Here is a 20,006-nt window from a genome sequence, read left to right as displayed (position 1 = left end):
GTAGAGTATTGACCACATCATTGAGGAATAGATATACTGTAGGTGACTTCCGAGTTCCAGGCGAATTGAGCTATCATGAATATCTGCGCCAGAACCCCAGCTCGTTGCCGTCGAATCCAGAATATATATTTAATTAAATACCAAGCAAAGCTGGAAACTTCAAATGGAAGCTAAGTCCGGTGTTACCAGGGAACAATGCATGTCGGAGCTCGTTGCTTGGGCTCCACTTCATTTCTAGAAATACTGACTGAAAAATGACCATGAAAGGTATTTATCAATGAAAGCATGGTTTTTCTGTGAGGGTAAATCTAATGTAATATACACTCTTTATATTAATTAAGTTTGCTTTGCTAAGCAAGAGGTAACAGGAAACTGGTTTGAGCACCAGAACTAGTCATACAAAAAAGGGTATTGGAAAAGGTGCAGCTTGACATCTCAAGGCACGGCGATTGAAAGAAAGAATAAAAGAAACGATGAGAAAGAGAGTCTACCACGGCAAAACCATAGCAGCACCAACAACAACAGCAGCGCCCCAAATGCCCATCACAGAACCAAGACCACTCCAAACGGAATCACCGACAGAAAGACGCCCAGCCGCATTTGTAGGCGAGTCATCGGTCCCATTCTTCGCAGAAGCAGCCGACTCCTCAGCCTCATGTGCAGACTCAACATCACTAGCATGATGAACAATAGTAATAACAGGCGCGTACATGTACCCCGTGTAATAAGCCTTATCGATGGAGTCGAACGTCGTGCTGTAGGTCCTGACTTCGGTGATGGTCGCTGTGGGGGTGTATGAGGATGTGGTGACGAGGATCGCGTAGCTCTCGCCGATGTTTTGCGTGTAGGTATAGGGGATTTCGGTGTACTCGCGGTCGTAGTCTGTTACGACGGTGCAGCCGTAGCTGGGCTTGTAGTCCTTGACTGAGGAGTAGCATGAGCTGTAGGCATCGGTTGTGTAGCCGCTGGAGAGGATTGTTAGTTTGGGGTTTTTGTATTGGGGGGTCGAGGTGGGAGGATACATACCTGGGACAGCAGAGAGCGAGAGTCTGGCTGGGCTCGAGGGCGGACATCAACACAGACACGGGCTCTATGGAGGTGTACAGGTCCTCATAGTCCTCATAGTCCTCATAGTCGTAGTCTTCATAGTAGTCGTAGTAGTCATCGTAGTAGTCGTCCAATTCCAGGCCAGTCGGGGTTCCAGTAATGAGAATCCTGGTTTTTGTAGACGTAGTGGTGGTAGTGGTAGTAGGTGCCAGATCCCCCGAGGTAGTCAGCTTGCTGCTACCGTCGCGACCGGCCATCGCAATCGTCTCCCACCCAGCAGGACAGTACACTCCAGGGGAGTAGTAGCTGCCGTCTAGCGGCAAGTAAGAGTCCTCGCTTGCGGTGGATGTCGGTTTCGGCACGCAGTCGGTGACATGGACCTCGTTCGTGCACTGGGCTTGCCAGTCGAGGAAAAGGTAACTGTCTGTGTATATACTGCCGACGGCAATTGCATCCGAGCCGGTACAGCTAGGGGCCGGGGTGTAGGTGGTCGTGAGGGGACCGAGGTTGGTGAAGGTGTACCAGCCTCCGCCGCTGGTCGCAGAGATGCTGGCTCCGTGCACATTCATAATAGACATTGTGGCGTTGGCGATAGAAATTCAGAAGTTGGGAGGTTAGCAATGGGATTGAAAGACAAGTCGAAGGAAGGCGGGAGTAGCAGAGTTTTATGTAGCATTGGCATGCAGGATTGGCGCATTGTTAGGTAGCTAGCCTACAGGCACCCTTCTCGCTTCCAGCAAAACAGAGGAGCAATACCTGAATGAGGCTTAAACTGCAATCTCCGAGCTCGCTAAACTAAGCTCTAGTCGCTCTTGGCAGGGACCGGACCCAGGGCTGTCCATGGTTGCGCTTTTCTTCCAGGATTCCGGTAAACAAGGAGGGTAATGCATAGTAGGCTCTGCATCATTTCCCACACAGAAAGCCTACATTTGTGTACTCAGCATACCCAAATAATCTGGTCTCGTTGAGATTTGTAGAAGAACATCTTCACCATCTCACAACCTCAAAATCTCAGATCTCGCCTGACTCACGCAAAACCCCCGCCCCACTTAGCGGTTTGACCATCTCATGGTTCATGGTCTAAAGTTATCCTAGCCTGTGCTTAGCGCATCCAGATCAACAAATCGATAGGCAAACCTGATCATCCGGCACACTTCCGGCTCGACAACCCAAGTGCGAGACCCTGTGCGCTGCTTAGCGCCGCTTCGCCGCAGCGTAAAGGGCTAAGCTCGTGGCGCTATTTGGAATGAGAGGCGAATTGTCCCATACGGTGATACAATGTATCCATTTTATCAATGCAGGAAAGGTGATTCGTTCGAAGGTATGCACTTGGTGTTTTGTGTGCTCTTGGCGGGGGTTGAGTTGCTGGTTTGGAGATTATCGGGTCCTGCCGCTGTAAGGTAAGGTTGAGTGGTTGTGGTTCAGGCACAGCGTGATTTCGTTTTCATCTTCTCTAGGTTTTGGGGGATATTCCTTGCTCCTGGTAATTTGGTTCGTCAGTGCTTTTACAAAGTATCAGTCTGCGTTAATTCTCCAACCCGGTGTTCATCACAGGGTGATTATTCTCCCTGGTTCAGTCTCAGAATTCGGTATTCGGGACCTGAACATGGCGGACCCCTACGGGGGTGGCTGTTCGGGTGGCACAGGAAGAGGACGGAGAAGCAACCTCGCCACCACCGTAAAATTAGCACCCAGGGCCAGGCAGCCAGGCACAGACGAGACGACGGTGGTTGACTCCTCGCCAGCGCTTTTACGCCTGAATCCTCTTGATTTCTTCTTTTCCGCAGCGCGCAGACCCGCTCAGGACCTGCCTTCTGACTAGCCTTCTGATACAGCCAGGGTGAACAACCTAGTAGTCGTGGAAAAGCAATATTCCTGAACTTGAGCTTGATGTTTCTTTTATGCGCCCACGGGAATCCCCCGGCACCATCTCTGAAAATGCAACGCACCAAAGCACTCCGTAACAGTGGTGTATTGATAGCGGAGGCTCATGAAAATGGCTCCTGATCGAGGTTTCGAGTGGACTACCGCTCGCGTTTTGAGTTGGTCCAGAGTTAGCTACGCAACACCGCCAGGACTGCAGTACCTACATGAATCTCAACGGCTGAATGGGAGAACACTCTACAATGACAGCGCTTCGAAATACAATTTTAAAACCAATGTGTATGATTGCCAGAGCTATCTGCATGGACGCTTCGGATAATCGGTAATAATAGTGGGCATAAGATGGCTGCGGCACATGACGTCCACATGATATTAACAAACCCTAAAAATCTCACCACCATCCGCTCAATATTTGCTCGACACCTCAAATAACAGACACTTCATCGAATCGCAGCCTTAATATTCCTCAACATGACGAAATCGCCCTCGTCGGCTTAACAGGCCAAATCGGCCGCTCCATCGTCCTCGCGATTCTAATCCAAACCTCACACTCAGCTATCTAAATAGTCAGACTAGCGTCAAAATCCAAAGCAGAAGATCTGGACATTACTGTCCCTGGACACAGGTCGATGTGCCACAGTACAAAATACATATTATAGGCGAGAGGGCCGCGACGATCGACGGAGAGGGCTTGGAGGGATTTGGGGGATATTCCTGACGAGGTTAAAGGGAAGAGTGCGTTCCCGGATGACTTTTGTATACTTGTTGAAGGGGATGCAGGGGTTAGGAAGGTTTTGGAGGTCGCCGGGAGAGTTGCAAAATGGTTTATTTTCGGACATGGAGGTTACGACGTTTGAGAAGTACTTTAAGCAGAGGTTTGCGTCTTAAACCAGAGATTGCATTCGAGCTTCTTCCTTTTAGGCTCTTCTTACCATCTCTGCAACATTCGTTCAAGGGCCCTCAGGACCTACCTTTAACTCACCACTACTGGTCTCGGCGTCCATTACCCCACGAAAATCATCGGATTCAGTATCAAGGTCCCATGCGAAAGCACTCTAATAATCCGTTAGTACATATGTCCTCAGAATTGTGGATGCACCGGGCCCACTAACCAATGCATTATCTCCATCACCAGCGAACAAAACCTCAACGAACTGCATCCCATCCTCAGGCAACGGATCCACACATGCAAAACTAGGAGGACAGAATCCAACGGTGCGGCCGCGGCTCGTCTCAATCCATAATGACCGAACCTGCTGGATTGGAAGACGCCGGCATTGAAGATATTCCACCTTCACGGATTGTACCCTCTCGTCAATATCGAGGTCAAAGCTGTTGTCCTCGTACTCGGCAATCCATTGCCCGAGTATGATTGCAGGTGACGTGTGATGATACTCGATCTTCAAGCCAGATATCATAGATGCTGTTCTGGTTCGTTCTTCACTGCCTGTGGATGCTGAAATTCGTTTTACATGCTTCAGGGGCGCGTAGGTAATGTAGGTCCGGCCTGCCATTCCCCGGTGACGAGGTTCTCTCTCCGAATGTCTGGAATATGCTCGTTCAAGATGTGCGTCAGGGATGATATAGACTTCAGAACTCTCTATGTCGCCGGACTGCACGGCCTGGTCGCAATTTGGAACTGGCAGTGTTTGGATGCCAATACGGTCGAAGCTCGAGCGCGGTAACGACGACTACAGGAATGCGATGCGTTATTCCCAAAACAACAACAATACTTTTTTAGGAATCATAAACGGTGTACTCACAAATGGGGATGCGAATAGCCCGGTGATAATATGGCCATGCGGGATATCTGGCATCGGACATACCGCGTAGTGAAGGTGCTCTTGGACCGGGGCAAAACTGTACCTTCGGTCGTGATTTGTCGAAACCTATAAATAGTGAGTTCCTGTTCTATGGTAATTATGGTAAGAAGTTGCGCCTACCCGAAGACCGACTACTCCGGAGTCATTCTTGCAAAAGAGAACCTCAACCTTCGTGATCCGTTCCCCTGCTGGGCCATCAATGAGGAACGAAAGCGCACACCCCTTGGCTTCCCCCCAAAACCGTTTTTCTCCACCGGCATACCAGGTCTCAATTCCTTGAACTAGTGATGAGTCAGACCTGCGTCCCATCATGTCGTTCTGAACATGCAGGTAGACGACGATTCTCTCAAGGCGCGCCAGCAATTGGCCATCACGGCCACCAAAGTCAATATTCTTCACTGGACTGTGCAGGCAATCGCGTGTCCGATATGTGTTTGCGCGTAGATTCGGACGCTCGTCTGGTACCAGGACCTTATGGCGATGTGAGGGACGACAGGGGGTCCAAGGAACATCTTCTATACTGGGTTGAGTAAAGGGAAGCTTATGGCTTTCAGAACTGTCAGTCAAACCGCCGAATCCGAGATGAAGGATCGTGAGTCTCTATTTCCATGTTAGTCGCTGGCGGAGTATATTTGTATTGTTACTTACGTCCAATCCTGCGACTAGGGCATAATGCCCGTAATCCTCGGGGACTTTCAAAAGGCCGTGGTGACCACCATGTCCAGTTGACTTTCCAAGCCAACGTGAAATGATGTTATCTTCAAAGTGAAACCGCATGCCCGTCAAGCCTTCAGTGCAGAATGCCACTTCGATCCCGACTAGGGGAGAATCTGATGGGCCGTCAAGCCACTCCTCGTCTGATGTGTGATAGCCGATCTTCTGAGCTTGTTCGCCTTTTGGTTCGAACTTTATACCACATACATATCGTCGTGATGCAATCTGGACGGTGGATATACCTGCCCGCCACTTTCCTTCGCGGAATAGACGGCTTATTGGTAGCATTCTGTCATGAAGAACACTCTGCAGAGTGGCACTCCATGGATCGGCGTGGGCGTGGTGGAACTCGCTATCAATGTCCACGTACGCCGGTAGAACTTCACGAGGCCCCGAGGAAATCCGAAATCGAGTCCTGGATGGCTTCGCTATGCGGCCTGGTCGGCTTTGGCGGCCACTATGCATCAGTTCAATGAAAACGCCGGACGGCCTGCGTGGTAACTTGGCACACAATGCAATCGCGTCGGCTAAAGGCTGCAGTATGGTACAGATACGCCATCGGTTGGCAAGCGCAGGGTCTCCCTCTCGCAAGCACGCTTGATATCCAAGGTATAGACGCCGCCAGTCTTGTTTGGCGGTCAAGTCAACGAAAAGAAAGTCGCCTTCCTCTCCCAGGGCGAATCTCCTCCGCCAATAGCTCTGGGGAAGAGTATTGGCTGCTTCAAATGCTGCTTGACAGGCAAGTCGGATACACTTGATATCCTGAGTGGATAAGAATGAGAAAATAACATGCAGAACCTCGCTCGGCAGACTTTCTATCACATTGTCGGTCTTGGGCAGTTTCCATGTGTGCCTGGCCGGGTGCAGTGATTCCGACGGTGAGCTTGCTTCAATCTCAGCAAGAGATCTGATGCCGAGCGGATCAGCCTGACGGATTACATTATTTTTGGAATCGAGAGAGAATTCCAGTCGCTCAACGGCACTCCGCTCCACGATATGATCCATCTCCCGACCATACCGCAACAAGTGCTTAAAGATCGTGCAGCGAAGACTCTGAACCACATATCTCAAAACCATGTCAACATCATCCGGACTGCCAAGTCGCAAGAGAAGTAGCGTCCAGCACGCGTCATGAAAGATATAGTCGTCCCCATATCCATGAGTACGGACGGCCTTGAACTGTTTTGCGTCGTGATAGGATTCTTCGCTTCGAACAGGGACTCGAATAGTCCGACGGGCGCCTACTAGCCCTAACCCGGACAAGGAGGCGTTTGCGGAACTCCCGCTCCTTTCGCTGATCGTAATTGCGCGCACCTCTTTCGTCCAGAGTGGAGGATCAGCAAGGTTAGCGCGGGGATCATTAGGGAAAGACAGGCGACAAAATTCACAACAAGGAGGTGGCATTCCAAATGACGGCATGCTATGTTTGTTGTTAGATTGCATTAAACATTGGAAAGAGCCCCGCCGTGCTTTATTACCTACAGCTGGACCGTCGAGACTGGCTTGATCCGTGATCGTTCTAGCGTGGGCGGGGCGTGACTCATATACCTAGATCTTTAAATCCAATAGAAATCATCCTCTGAGTCACTCTTACTTGGCGCTCGCAAGCCTCCTGCTTTGTGCGCTTGCATGGGCAGTGTACCTGTCTTTCCGTACCCACTCTTCGGGACTCGTTCGCGCTATATCAGTCCAAGATTCTTTTGGTTTTGGTTCGTAACATCAAGCATGGGGGTCATTCTATGACTCGGGCTCAAAATCACGGATCAAAGTAGAGATACAGCATCCCTACTCGGAGGGCAAGTGGCTGTGGTCACCATCAATCCTACATTACCTAATTTGACGGACATTTGAAATAGTGTGAGCCTTCAATATATCCTTTTACCGAGTGTAGAATGTCATTCCCGCGAAAAGAGTCTCTCAATCTTCCCAATACACATACACAATAGCAAAAAGACAACCCTACAAGCTTATTCAACATCACTCCAACACCTTAATCCCCGTCTGCATTTCCAACATCCCCAAAATCCATTCCTGAAACCCTTCATCCATCGCAACACCTAATTGTTCCCCCTTCACTCCCTTTCCCTCAAAATACCCCGGCGAGATATTCGTATCATACCTCCCCTCCGCGAGCAAAACATAAGTCTCAACGCCATCCTCAATCCGATCCGTCGCATGAACACCACCAAGTTTCGTAGCAACCCAACCAGGATCAACAATACTCACAGCTGTCTTTCCCTTCAATCGGCGCGCAACCCCATTCGCCATAGCATTAAGCTGCAGCTTGGAATCAAAATAGGACTGCGCATCATCCCACCTCCACTCACCACGCTCAAACCAAAATAAATCCCTTTCCTCCGTATCCCCCTTCTTATGCAACATCGACGAAATAAACACCAACCTCTCCGGCTTCCTCATTGAAGCAGTAAGGATGTAAGGCGCAATCAGATTAACAACAACCTGCATCGGCACCCCAATATCATTTGTCCTGCGAAAGGGGCCTAGATAAACGCCCGCATTGTGGATTACTGCGTCGAGGGGGCCGAGATCGTTTGCTTGCGCTGCGAGGGATTTGAGGTCTTGGATGTTTGAGAGGTCACCTGTTAGAATTCCTGCGGAACCTGGACAGGCTTTTTCGGCGGCGATTGCGCGGTCCTTGTTGCGGGCGTGCAGGTAGACTTCATGTCCGCGAGCTACGAGTTGGCGCGCTGCGGCTGCGCCTATGCCGTCTGAGGAGCCGGTTATTAGGATGCGGAGAGGCATGATTCTTTGTGGTTGGGGCTGGGTTGGATGTACAGGTACTAAAAGTTTGGTAGGGATAGAGATATGGGGATTAAGGATGAAAAAGGTGGGACGCTGCGTAGCCCTTGATATATACCATGGCTGCAACGCGGATTAAGACTAGCTAGCTGTTTGTTATACGCATACGTTCCGTGCCCTTCCGCGCACATGAAGTCAAGATCTCCAACCTGTCGCGCCCTGTGTGCCGAGTTCCGAGTGCGATTGATTGCAGCATCTTGGCTTTCTTCCAGGCTCTCGTAAAGTAGATTCGTCTCCAACGGAGCTATAACGGGATGGCTTACCTACGGTGCCGCGTGGGGTCGGGTGTACCTTACCTAAGGTACCTCTCACCCTGACAGGCAAATGAGGTCAGGCCGCCTGCCATTACTTACTAGGTATATTGCCTGATCTATGGAAAAAGGCGTCTCGCATATGGGTCCCCTCCGCAGCGATGCTTTGGATATGGTGTTTTTCGACCCTGCAGACCTTCACATGGGAGGGGGCGCAAGCAACCGTCTCTCTAACAATTCCTACGCTTCTCGTTCCTACTACATCACTCACTCTATCTGTGTCTTTGTTTTTTCTCCCTTTCTGACTAGAATCCTGCATCTCAAATTGCTTGGTCGTGTCCGAGCCCTTCCACATCTTTACCTCCCTCAGTACCAACCCAGCCAGAAGTGAGAGAAAGCGTGAAGTCATGACCCGTGACCCATCACAAATCGGGTTGGCAGAGCACTTCATGATGAAGTTGTATAATGAAGTATCCATTTGCTCCGCCCGGCGGCGCCTGTATTGACAGTCTCAATTCACTAGCGCCACGTACTGGCATGGAAGGCGAGCCATTGGAGTGGCTATGGAGAGGAGCCGCGGCATGATCATCCTGTTAGAGTTCACGGAGGCTACGTAACAATATTCACGTTGCTGATGCTCTTGCTGCTGTTGTCGCGATCTCGGCTCCGGTCACTGGGGCTTGGAGGCCAGATGAAGTAAACACCGATGATAGAAGGCCGATGATTTCGCAGGAATGACAGTCAATTATTAGACCTCTATTTCAAGCGGTGTTTGCGTGGAGCCGAATCGGGTTATTGGTAGAGTCGCGACTCATCTACTGTGGGACAATCAACATTGAGCCTTTGATGACGGCTGGCTTACCTTGTTTTTGGAAAGCATTTTTTTACCTATTCACTGCGTCAACCACAGAACTAGAATTAATGTAGAACTCTCATGACCATATTCATGTTCATGGAACCTGGAAGGGGGTATTTTATGAGCTGCCTGGCGATCGTCATTCATTGAGACAAAGGAGTGAATACCTCCCTTTATGGACCTAACAATTTAAAATAGCTGAAACCGTACACAAAGATTCATGTCCTTTCACTATCTTATTTCTACTGGCTTCAGTGACAAAGGAGCTCGACGAATCTTGATGATATTCTCATGATCAGGGATTCTATTGAAGGTTTACAGCAAATGAAAGGCGTGTCAAACGAAGTTAGTGACTTGCGTACTTGAAATCATCCTCTCTCTGCTCGAGTCTCACTTCACTATTCTTCAGCTTTTCATTCAACAGTCACTACTAGTTTTCTTCCCCAAATCACTTTTTTGAATTCACTCTTCGACATGGGCGACCACTTCAATTTCCTAGATCCCAAATATGATGAAAAGGAACTGGGTATGAAGTTAAATCTCAACTCCCTGCCAGATCCGCCGACTGACTTTAAACCCCTGGGTGTAAAGTCCCTGAGTGCCTTTTCACGAAACCATCAACCAACAAAAGCCGAATTCAAGAAATGGTTTGCCTTTTATTCTTGGGGTATGGAGGTTGACCTTAAAAAGTCCACAATCGCTTATATGGAGGCCGGGATTCGGAAGATCCTGTTCTACACAGCCAAGGAGCATCAACCAAAGAAGTGGGATGAGTTTAACGAATGCAAGCGGGATGCAGGTCCACGACTTATTGATTATACCAAGATTCCCTGGAACAAGGGCGAAACTGAACTCAAGGAGCTTGGGCTGTGGTATTCCCCTGTTAGTCGATTCTACCCTAGGACCCCGGCCCGATCTGCTCGACCAAGCGATGACTTTGTGCGCCCTGCGGATGCGCCTCGACACTGGAGGGATACATGGGTAGAGCAGGCCCATGTCTCGTCCGGACCATCGTACAACTCGAATGTCACTGCTGGTGGGCTATCCAAATTTACCTTGGAGCTTACCCGCGGCAATGGTTTGACCCAAGAAATCAAGGACACCATACAAGAGAAGATTGAAAGAGCCATTATTGACTTCGCATATCAAGATCTTCAGAGACACCCGAGCGTTGCTGCTTCCTTTGCTCATCCTCCGCGTTACGTTATCGCTAGTTCTCCTGATAATCTCCTGCAGGCCACAATTGGGTCATTCCCAGCCGTTTCGCAGGTTCAGTTGTTTGAAGATGATAATGGTACTCTGTCCATCAACCGTGGACCCAGCAACCAGCCATGGGCAATGCGAGGTCGCGGACCAGCTTGTAGTAAGGATACTGCTGTACTAGGCTGTATGATTACTGTAGGTAAACTACTAGACGCGGGGTCTACGAATGCAGATCGCAAAGATCCGGATTGGTACCTTCGGCTTACTTTACCAGAAAGGGCATTTGTCGAGCTCTGTACGGCCAACTGGGACTTGTGTACACTGGAGACCGGTGACAGGATGATACGCAATTTCCAATTACTACTCGACAAAGACGACTTCGGAGACAGCAGCCCCGAGTCTATCGGTTTACTCTGGGACGCGGTGGCAAGAAGACTTGGGCAAGTCCTTATCGAGTACGAGGAAACTACTATCCTTTGCGACTGTGTAGAGGCTTCAGACCTCGGCGCTCCAGACCTCCGCATGGACATTACAACCCACTACATGGCGCCTCCATTTTGGGCAAGTGATTCCCAGGGCGTGACAATGCAAACCTTGTTCGAACGTACATTTGACCCCAGCTCAACCGCCCCCTGTGACCATTGCGGCAAGGACGACGGTACCAGAGTGAAAAAACTCATATCAAGGCTCCCACTGCGTTTAGCCGTGAGGATACCACCGGAGACATTAGTTCTGGACCACACCAAAAATATCACGTTCACTTACCGAGAGGTCGACACAGTATCCAAAGCGAAGGATGTGTCGGCGACATACCGCTGGCTTGGAGGCATATACTGCGACAACGGCTCATACCGCATTTTCTGGAATGACACAAAGATCGGCGAGGTTGACAATAACCATGTTTGCATATATGATGGATCCAATTATGGCCTGATTGCTGCAGGAAAGCCGGCATCTGCATTCCAGCTCAACGGCCGCGTACCGGAGCGGTGGTGGCGCGGCAAGCCAATACCTCTAGTCTTCTATGAACGGATCGTGAATACCTCATCGGAGATCCTTGCTGAAGCACTGCACACGGTGGGTAAGATGTGGACGGACACCCAAAAGGGTAATCTGACGCTAGATGTGCATCAGCCTTGGCCGCCTACCTTGCCTGCAGGTCGACCTAGAATATATCCCTGGAAGCCGGTAATTTCAAAAGCGCCGGACGCTGAAATCTACCATCTTGCTCCCGGGGCGTACGTTCCCACTGGCCAGGAGGCGAAACGTCGCTCAGGCAGAAGTGGAGACAGAGGTAGAACAACCTCGTCAGCGACGGCAAGTTCGCCCGGAAGACGACGCTTGAGATCGTCCTCTTATGAAAGCATGAGCGTCGATGCGGATACTTTACTATCCGAGAGTGAGGCCATGGGTACTGCTGCAGGAGCCTCTGAGAACATGCAACGGGATCGAAAGAGGAGACGAAGGTCGTGAATTTGTCGAGGCAAATATTGGGCTGTTCCGATATTTATTAAATTCTCATTGGCATGTTTCTTTCTTTTTCTTGTTTTATACTTTGTTCGTCATTGATTCTGGCCTGGGCTCTTGTTTCTGTTGTCTTTCACTCCATTCTCGTCTTGATATTCTGTTATTTTCATATTTCATGTATTGGACATGTGTGGACTCTTATATTTTGTTTCTCTTGATGAGCCCTATTGCTTCATGTTCTTCCTAGTGTGACAGGGCAAGGCACCTTAAGTTCCATGAACCGCCACCAACTGACATTGATGAGTGCTTCTAATCCCGCTACGTAGCCTGAGGACAGGTACATGATCCCACTCCAAATATAATTTATTTGATTCACAGTAATTGGAGCCGTAACCTAGGAGGTTCCTTGACCCTGCCACTCCGGAATAGACTGGGCAATGAGCAACCCAGCCCAAGTCAGCCGGCCTGAAACTTGGCTGTCATAAACCAGTACAATTGTCCAACGTTCATTATCCCAAACAAAAAAAAGACACCAACGATTTTTGGGTGAATGCAGATGCATAGTCCAATGGATATAGACAATGCCCTTCAATTCACCCGGAGCTGGCGAATCAAAGCCGTCTTGTCATTAGATCCGAACATATGAACCTCAATTCAAAAAATAATTCAGTTCATGTCACAGTAGTTGTTTGGCGCCTGACTTGCTATTGCTTGGCTCTATTCCTCTCATATGTATAAAATATCTTATCCTCCTTCCGTCGAAATTTTCGAGTACTTTTCAGAGTCCGGTCAAATCGTTTTATCTCAACCTCTGAGCTTCTATTCTCAGTTGCTTGCAATTTCCTTTCGATACAGACCTCGGCTCTTCGTTAAAAGCCATTCTGAGCTCTTATCACTCACAGATATGCAGTACAACATAGTGATGAGGTGCTTGCTGATAGCATCTCACGTGCTCGGCCTGCTAGGCTTCGCCTTCAACTGCAAGGCATTGTCCAATGCCTACACGGCCAATGGACGGTTGATGATAGGGGAGATTCAGATTTCGATGGTAACGATGGTGGTTGAGTTCGCAAGGCAAAGTCTCACCATATCCGAGTTTCTTCGTGGACACGCCGAATTCTGGCTTCCTTTTGGAAAGGTGTGCATTGAGGTTGTGCACCTGGCCATTTGCACTTGGGAGCACAGAAGCTTGCAACACTGGATACCACTATCCAGTGCTGCTTGTCGGCTTGGCACATTACTGTCTCATTGCTGCCTCCCCGAAGAATGGATCCTGTAAGTAGCTCAAACTACCTTACAGAACCAATTGCTAACAGGTGGCCACAGAATGTTGGAGCTTCTTAGTCTAGTGGTATGTTGACCCTGTCTATTCCCCCCTTCTTCCTTGCTTCCCCCTCCCCCTGATGCGAAGGATAGTGATAATATCACATTCCCGTAGCACTAGGTCCCAGTTTTATGTATAAATTGTGGACGAATGGCTAACAGTACTATCTTTCCTTTCTGCAGCTCGAGACCATGACTATCTGTTACGAGTTCCGGGAGAGCAGGCATCGTCCAGGGTATGAGGCCGTATAGAGAAGTCGGTTCCTGGACTGGACGTCTTTGGCCAACCGCACGAACGGCTGTTAGGGTTGCGGGAAGACCTTGGCAGCTCGCATTCAATGTCTAATGTATGTGCTTTTTACTCAAGCTTGGATTGATGTTTGCGTTCATGTCGTTCTGAATATGTCCTGATTTTTCTTTGGGTGCTATGGTATTTACTATTGTTGGCGTTAGTGTTGGTATTCGAGGCGATCCGCTCACATATTTCTCTTTACCTAATGTTGAAGTGCACCCAACCTTTGATATTACGTTCTATCACTGCAAAAATTAAGTTTCTTTCTTATGAATTCTGTACATTGGTCAACGTAGATGGCATGGATAGGGCCAGATCGACCGGATAAGTCAGAGCTACCTTGTGCGTAATTTCCCAGGCCGTCCTGCCTATCGTCCATGAAAACGGAAAGGGCTACAGTCTATTGGCCTTCTTGCAATAGTAGAGAGCAGATGGCTTGCAGAGGGCGGATAATGGACATTCATAATGTCTTCATCATCTCGGGCCAGTCCCAGCATTGGCCCACAGTCCACAGAGTCAGGTCCGAAATCTACCAGCAACAACAGATGCACATGAGTCTGCATTGTCACATGGAGTTCTTGGTTGGCTCTTTCAGCCCGCTTGTTTGTATGTATAGCCAGCAACAACGAATTTCTGGCTTCAAACCGCTGTGGACTCCATTTGCCTGGGTTTGCAATTCTCATAGTATCATGGCTCGCGGGCTCTTCACGACCCGTCGCCACTTCAACACCCACGGGGCACCCAGTCAGTGTTAGGTAGTTCCAACAGTGCAACTTTATTGTTAGAACTCACTGTTCCATTAAGGCTAGGCGCAAGATCCCCCCCCCCCCCCCCCCAGCCAAATTACTTTTGTTGTGTCGTTGCTGGTCGCATAAACGCCTTGCACGACAGTGTGTCCGCCCCCCACCCCCCACTTCCAAGCGCTAAATATCTCGTTGATTGGCCTGGTCGTTACTGGCTTGGCGTTCGGGACTGCAAGTCTCGTCGTTAGTGTTGGGCACTCTTTTGCGGCTGAAGGGAGTCGGGAAGGAAGAAGAGAGGGGGAGGGTTCAGGTTGGCAAAAGCCTGGGTCTCAACATACAGGGCACGAAGCTTGCCAGGAATATGGGGCAAGGTCCGAAGTGTATTCGATATCGTGCCTTAGGGCGCTTTGCGGAGTGTGGGATGTTGAAAACCAAAAAGCATGAAATGAAAGGAGAGGACTAAAATCCGTCTGCGTCTTCTTAGTGAACAAATATGAGTAGTTCAATCTACATCCGATGTTAAAACTCCCGCTCGAGGCCCCAGGCTAATGACTTCACCAAGATTATACATACATAACACGTAGGTATAACTGCCACCAAACGATTCAAAAAAAGGCTCTTGCAATTCCAGCATACTTCAGGGTCCCGCGTACCATTTCTCACCTACAACTAACAAAGCACGATATCATCGTCAAGAGAAGGCGGCTCCCGTCCGGACTTACCCCCTCCAATCCAGGCCGGGAGCAACTGGCAGGGATACGGATGCCCCACCTCCCCGACGCGAGCTGCACTTAAACGAGACAAGATGAGAGAGCTGATTATGCATCTTGAATTATCGTCAGTAGAAGCTTAGATATATGATGCGAGGTGGATCATTGTGACAATGCCAACGACCAACAGAATGCGGGTTTATGCGTTGGGGTTGGGTATACACTAGTGTAACGAGCTGAAACACCTTTCCAGTAGCTTATACGAGACAAGGGGGGGAAGACTACTCAAGGTATTAATGGGGAAGGCGCGAGCTGCAAATGTAAACAGACGAGAATTGGCAGGATGACCGTGATCTCATCAGCAGAGATAACCGAAAGTATGGCGGGTACTTCAAGAAAGCAGATTGTGCCAAGGACTCAACTGAGCGGGTGCTGGAGGTCTCTTGAAGACATGGTATACACGGGCTGGGGGTTCGTTGAGATGTTACTAGAGGATAGGTACACCAGTGGCGTTTCCAGATGAGAACAGGAGAATCACGCCATCAGTATACGGAAGGATTTCATGCAAGTGGGTGAGGGTGCAGTTGGTATTACGATTATAACGTCGAAAGACCGAATGAAACATCTCCTAACAAGGTCATAGGAATATTTCCCTAAATTCGCCCACTTACTGCACCACAATCAACGCTCGCATTTGCTCTTCTCACAGCTGGACATGACGTGGTCAACTTTTGTATACAGCGCCCCGTCATCGATAGGGAAAAAAGGCAATCCTGGTATCTAGAGGAGGGCAGTTCATAGACCACTATTGATAGGTCTCAATCGCCGCCCGCGCCAATGTACCAACCATAGTTGAATCCCATAAACCCTCACGATGAGGCCACGACTCAATGACACGAAGAGCCCTCTCAGCAATCGGCGGATTGCAGCATTTCTCAATAATGTAGTACAACGGACTAAGCACGGCAGTCTCCATCAGCAGAGTCGGTAGCAGACCAGAATCGCGCGCATTCTCCTTAAACCCCGCAACGATTCGTTCTCCCATATCTACAATCTGGGAGAACCTCGAGGCGTAAATCTCCTGAATGATTTCCTTAGACCGGATAAGGGAAACTTCCACGATGAGCGCACAGCCTGTTTGATGCATTCGCAAGACCTCGAGGGATCGGGAGTCCTTTGTTGTGAGAGATCTTTGAGCGATCATTCTCTTCTCGAGGTCATTGAGAGCCTGTCCGAAATTGTTGTAATGCATCTGTTGTTTTCTCTGTTCGTTCCGAAGGATATGGTAGCTTGTGGCAATCTCTGCGTCTGATAATGAATCGTAAGATCGTGTAAACAGGCAGAATTGCAAAAAGTAACGGTCGCGAATAAAATACGCGTCTTCGATAGATTCACATTGAATATCGGTCGGCCCTGAACTCTGTCCTTCGGCCAGCGCGGGTATATCCAGCGGTGGATGAGTCTGGGACTGGTCAAAGTGGGCAGCATGAAAGTCAAGATGCATCATAGCAGCAGCGAGCGATTTCTCCATGTCGTGCTTTTGAGCCGGATGTGCTGAGTACAATGCGTGATAATCGAGCTTCTTCGCGCCCAGGATCTGCATCCCGTTCTGGATATGGATAATTGCCCGGTCTATCTTCCCCCGGATTAGTTCAAAAGCGACATAGAGCAAACAGCAGAGCAAGACCATGCTTTTCACTTGAGGGTCGTTCGATTTCATTCGAGTCGCCAGGTGAGAGATCGAGCGGTTATACTGGTACAAAGCAAACCGATGAGTTCGATTGTTTATGTCTTCAAGCAGGACAGGCTGCCCAGCTATCTCTGAAATTTCTTGCAACGAGCTCAGAGCAACGACCGCATGGCACAGTGCTGGCTCCGACTGACTCATTTGCAGAACCGATGCATTCCAAACGCGCTGCCCCATCCAGCCGTTCATCATAGGAACGGTAACTGAGTGGAAGTAGTTGAAGAAACGTCGCTCCTCTGGTGACTTGTCCGGGAGAAGGATGCGAAACCGACAATCGGCCAATGCCATAGTGGCGAAAGTGTTGATGCCCCTTCTATGGGAAAGTCGTTCTTGATCATATCCATCGCACTTGAAGCCAGCGGAGATGCATCTCTGGCATGAACCGGGGGCCTCATCGCATTTGACGCGGCGGGTTCTGCATACTGTTAATTGGCTGGCAGGCAAACGGACTGCATCCTACACACCGGCAAGTGCGACACCCTGTGCTGGACCTGGGAGCTCGGGCTCGACGAGTTTTCTTTGTTATTGGTTGGTCCATTGTTCTTTCTTGCTTGGTAGCTTGGGGAATGTTAGGATCACACTTCAGGGGAAGAGATGTTCGCCTAAGACGGCACGCCTTTCTTTGTCTCGTAGTGCGTGGCTGTGCTTGGCCCCTACTCCAAGTATGGCGCAGTCGCTTTTATTCGGAGACAGCTTACTATGTAGAGAAGTAGAAGACACCCCTATCGTGTTGATTTAGATAGAGAGATTGTATATACATTAAAAATGGGCAGAACTTGGAGATGAGGCCGAACGAAGAAGGACGATAGCAATCAACAAGGAAGAAGCAGTCGTGCATAATCCGATAGTATAAAGTACTACTCTTGATGACTCATGTTGTGCAAATCTCATCAGTTATGCCGCCCAGTCAACTGTTTGAGTTCCAACTGTTCTTCCACCTCGAAATAGAGAATGGCAAGTTGATTTGTAAAGACAGGAATAAGTGTAGACTATGTTGAGACTCCGTTGGCCACTGTTTTGCATATCGCGCACCGACGAAATATATATTCTTGCCGCACTGGTGATACGAACTGCCACTACTCTGAATGCATCCGAACCATTAAGCATTTCAAACTTCAACCAAGACGACGATGATAATGCTTTTTTTTTTCAAATATTATTGGCATCGTGTATTTGAGGTTTAGGAGATTTGCAAGCCATATCATGGTTTCAAGATTGCAACAGAATACATGTTTCCTACGGGCTAGTTTGCCTTGGAAACACCCAAACATCCTCATTGCAGCAACTCCATATTGTGACAAACTATTCATTTCCTGATACTTCAAAAGCTCTGCCGCAAAACATCTATCGGCCCTGTGCTACCCGACATGAACCTACATCGCTGCACAAGTACACATAGTTGTAGCAATGAGCAGTCAGCGCTTTCGCAACTCCCAATTCATTGCTGCTAAAAAGCTATCCAGAGACATCCTGCACAGACTAAGGACTACTCTCCCATATTCAGACGGATCCCAGGTTGAGGAAATGTGTCTCATCTCAAAGATCCGAGTCAGGTCCATGCTGCCAACGCTTTCAAGCACAGCGAAACAGAAAAAGCACTAGACAGTTACGGGATTCAACGTGGCCCAACATTCTATCACTTGCATGGCCTGAGTACTCGAGGTTTGACAGGCAATGGGTACTTTCCGGATCTGATTAGATTCAACACCGGATATGAGGCTGGCCGCTATCGGACGTAGTCAAGCCTATGGGGATGTGTGTATCTCTGGGCGTTGCTTATTGGCGCGCATCATCTGCTCTTGTCGTCTTAGCTAGCTTATCTATTTCTCTTGGCAATTACCTAGTCCTGCAGATGAGGCTTAGACTTGAGGAGCGGCGACGTGGTCCGGTGGTGTTTCCTAGCTGAGTACGGACTACGGAGTGCTCTGCGGAGTCCCTACGGGAGATGAGCATTCGCAAGCGATTGAGGTGTTGTTTAGGATAGATGATATGAAGAGTCAAGAAAGCTGATGTTTGAACCGTGCTTCAGTATACGATCACTCGGTGTCTGGCCTCTGGGTGAGTTAATGTCCCGTTCTGAGAGATCACCCATGGCTCCTTTCTTTCCAAAGGAGATGCCCAGATTGTAAGCCTGAGAGCACCTTCTCGATGTCGCGGGCGGCACCTTCCACTTTGTTATTGAATACCAGATCATCGACAGCTATCGAAAAACAAGTGCCAACTATCTCATATCCCGCAGACTCCACGCTGCAAAGCCTCCAACCTCCTCCAACCTGCCATGCAACACGTCATGCAGGTACGACGAACATGCAACAGGTCCGGCGGAACGGAGTCTGGTTCTTCAAGAGCATACGACTTTTCACCTTATTCTTGGCAAGACCTTGGAAGGTAGAGGAAAACCCTGGTGTGTATCTGGGAGCCTGGGGGCAATGGGTCCACAGCTCCCACAATTCCCACGATTTCCCACGATTTCCCACAAACTCCCACAATCCACACTTCTGCACTGGGAGAAACTCTTGCAGATCAGCTGTCCAATTTGCGTTTGATGAAGAGTGAGGCCGTGAGTCTGTGATTTTGCTCAGGGGTCTAATTCCGAGTTGTGTTTCTTGGTGCAAGCAGTCAAGTTTTTTCCTTATGGTCCATCTTCTGGTATAGGGTCGTTCGCGATGAACAGATCGCCTGGCTCAGGCTCAGCCTCAGGATAGACGTAATGGTAGATACGACCCGCTAGGTCTGCCCAAGGTCAAATTCTGACGGTGTTATCAATCTCCGAGCAACCAGGGTAATCTTCGGAACTTGGCAGGCAATGTCGGAACATCTTTCCTGAAGCCACTGCCAAACGACGATCTCATCGGAGTCGGACTAGATTGCGCAGGAACGTTAGGCTAAGGGGGTATTTTACCCACAATTGCTCCTACAGCGCAACATCACTCGTCAATTCCACCAGTATCAGCATCTTCACCAGGTTAAGCTGCGTCGTTTCAGCCACGTTTTCCGGGCCGCGCAATTGCGTGACGACGAGTGGAACCAACTGGGAGGCGTGCCCGTGACCCACTGAGCCCTACAGAGGTATTGCTGCGGCGAGAATCGGACGGGTGATGTTTACTTGAGTCTGCTTTATATACA

General features: G+C 49.3%; 5 protein-coding genes across 5 annotated transcripts; 1 reads left to right on the top strand and 4 right to left on the bottom strand.

The window, feature by feature from the left end:
- Positions 1 to 226: 226 nt before the first annotated feature.
- On the bottom strand, positions 227 to 1,979 carry BDV14DRAFT_25946 (uncharacterized protein). Its single transcript, XM_073776391.1, has 2 exons — positions 1,027 to 1,979; positions 227 to 965 (listed from the first exon to the last, which is right to left on the bottom strand). The coding sequence occupies exons 1-2, from the start codon at positions 1,623 to 1,625 to the stop codon at positions 488 to 490; spliced, it is 1,077 nt and encodes a 358-aa protein (XP_073630459.1). The 5' UTR covers positions 1,626 to 1,979; the 3' UTR covers positions 227 to 487.
- A 1,605-nt stretch (positions 1,980 to 3,584) lies between these two features.
- BDV14DRAFT_197861 (F-box protein) lies at positions 3,585 to 6,887 on the bottom strand (the record flags this gene model as incomplete). The annotated part of the gene is made up of 6 exons (XM_073772783.1): positions 3,585 to 3,794; positions 3,903 to 3,986; positions 4,044 to 4,622; positions 4,695 to 4,820; positions 4,875 to 5,354; positions 5,403 to 6,887. The coding sequence occupies 6 exons, from the start codon at positions 6,885 to 6,887 to the stop codon at positions 3,585 to 3,587; spliced, it is 2,964 nt and encodes a 987-aa protein (XP_073630458.1).
- A 552-nt stretch (positions 6,888 to 7,439) lies between these two features.
- Positions 7,440 to 8,295, bottom strand: BDV14DRAFT_207385 (uncharacterized protein). Its single transcript, XM_073775128.1, has one exon. The coding sequence runs from the start codon at positions 8,229 to 8,231 to the stop codon at positions 7,446 to 7,448; it is 786 nt and encodes a 261-aa protein (XP_073630457.1). The 5' UTR covers positions 8,232 to 8,295; the 3' UTR covers positions 7,440 to 7,445.
- Positions 8,296 to 9,869: 1,574 nt separating this feature from the next.
- BDV14DRAFT_197859 (uncharacterized protein) lies at positions 9,870 to 12,071 on the top strand (the record flags this gene model as incomplete). Its single annotated transcript, XM_073772782.1, has 1 exon — positions 9,870 to 12,071. The coding sequence occupies one exon, from the start codon at positions 9,870 to 9,872 to the stop codon at positions 12,069 to 12,071; it is 2,202 nt and encodes a 733-aa protein (XP_073630456.1).
- A 3,645-nt stretch (positions 12,072 to 15,716) lies between these two features.
- On the bottom strand, positions 15,717 to 17,454 carry BDV14DRAFT_25913 (Zn(II)2Cys6 transcription factor). Its single transcript, XM_073776390.1, has 2 exons — positions 17,345 to 17,454; positions 15,717 to 17,295 (listed from the first exon to the last, which is right to left on the bottom strand). The coding sequence occupies exons 1-2, from the start codon at positions 17,416 to 17,418 to the stop codon at positions 15,939 to 15,941; spliced, it is 1,431 nt and encodes a 476-aa protein (XP_073630455.1). The 5' UTR covers positions 17,419 to 17,454; the 3' UTR covers positions 15,717 to 15,938.
- Positions 17,455 to 20,006: the final 2,552 nt, after the last annotated feature.

Source organism: Aspergillus stella-maris, assembly GCF_047715825.1.
Source record: "Aspergillus stella-maris strain CBS 113639 unplaced genomic scaffold BDV14scaffold_13, whole genome shotgun sequence".
Classification (NCBI taxonomy): domain Eukaryota; kingdom Fungi; phylum Ascomycota; class Eurotiomycetes; order Eurotiales; family Aspergillaceae; genus Aspergillus; species Aspergillus stella-maris.
Note: the sequence above shows the minus strand (reverse complement) of the source record. Positions and strands in the feature narration are given on the sequence as shown.

What these genes read in the sequence shown, in the direction of transcription:
- BDV14DRAFT_207385 (XM_073775128.1), bottom strand. Translation starts at nt 8,231, where the DNA reads ATGCCTCTCCGCATCCTAATAACCGGCTCCTCAGACGGCATAGGCGCA.
- BDV14DRAFT_25946 (XM_073776391.1), bottom strand. Translation starts at nt 1,625, where the DNA reads ATGTCTATTATGAATGTGCACGGAGCCAGCATCTCTGCGACCAGCGGC. An exon ending in CTCGCTCTCTGCTGTCCCAG is followed by an intron (nt 966 to 1,026) that starts GTATGTATCCTC and finishes AATCCTCTCCAG; the next exon opens with CGGCTACACAACCGATGCCT.
- BDV14DRAFT_25913 (XM_073776390.1), bottom strand. Translation starts at nt 17,418, where the DNA reads ATGGACCAACCAATAACAAAGAAAACTCGTCGAGCCCGAGCTCCCAGG. An exon ending in ACAGGGTGTCGCACTTGCCG is followed by an intron (nt 17,296 to 17,344) that starts GTGTGTAGGATG and finishes AACAGTATGCAG; the next exon opens with AACCCGCCGCGTCAAATGCG.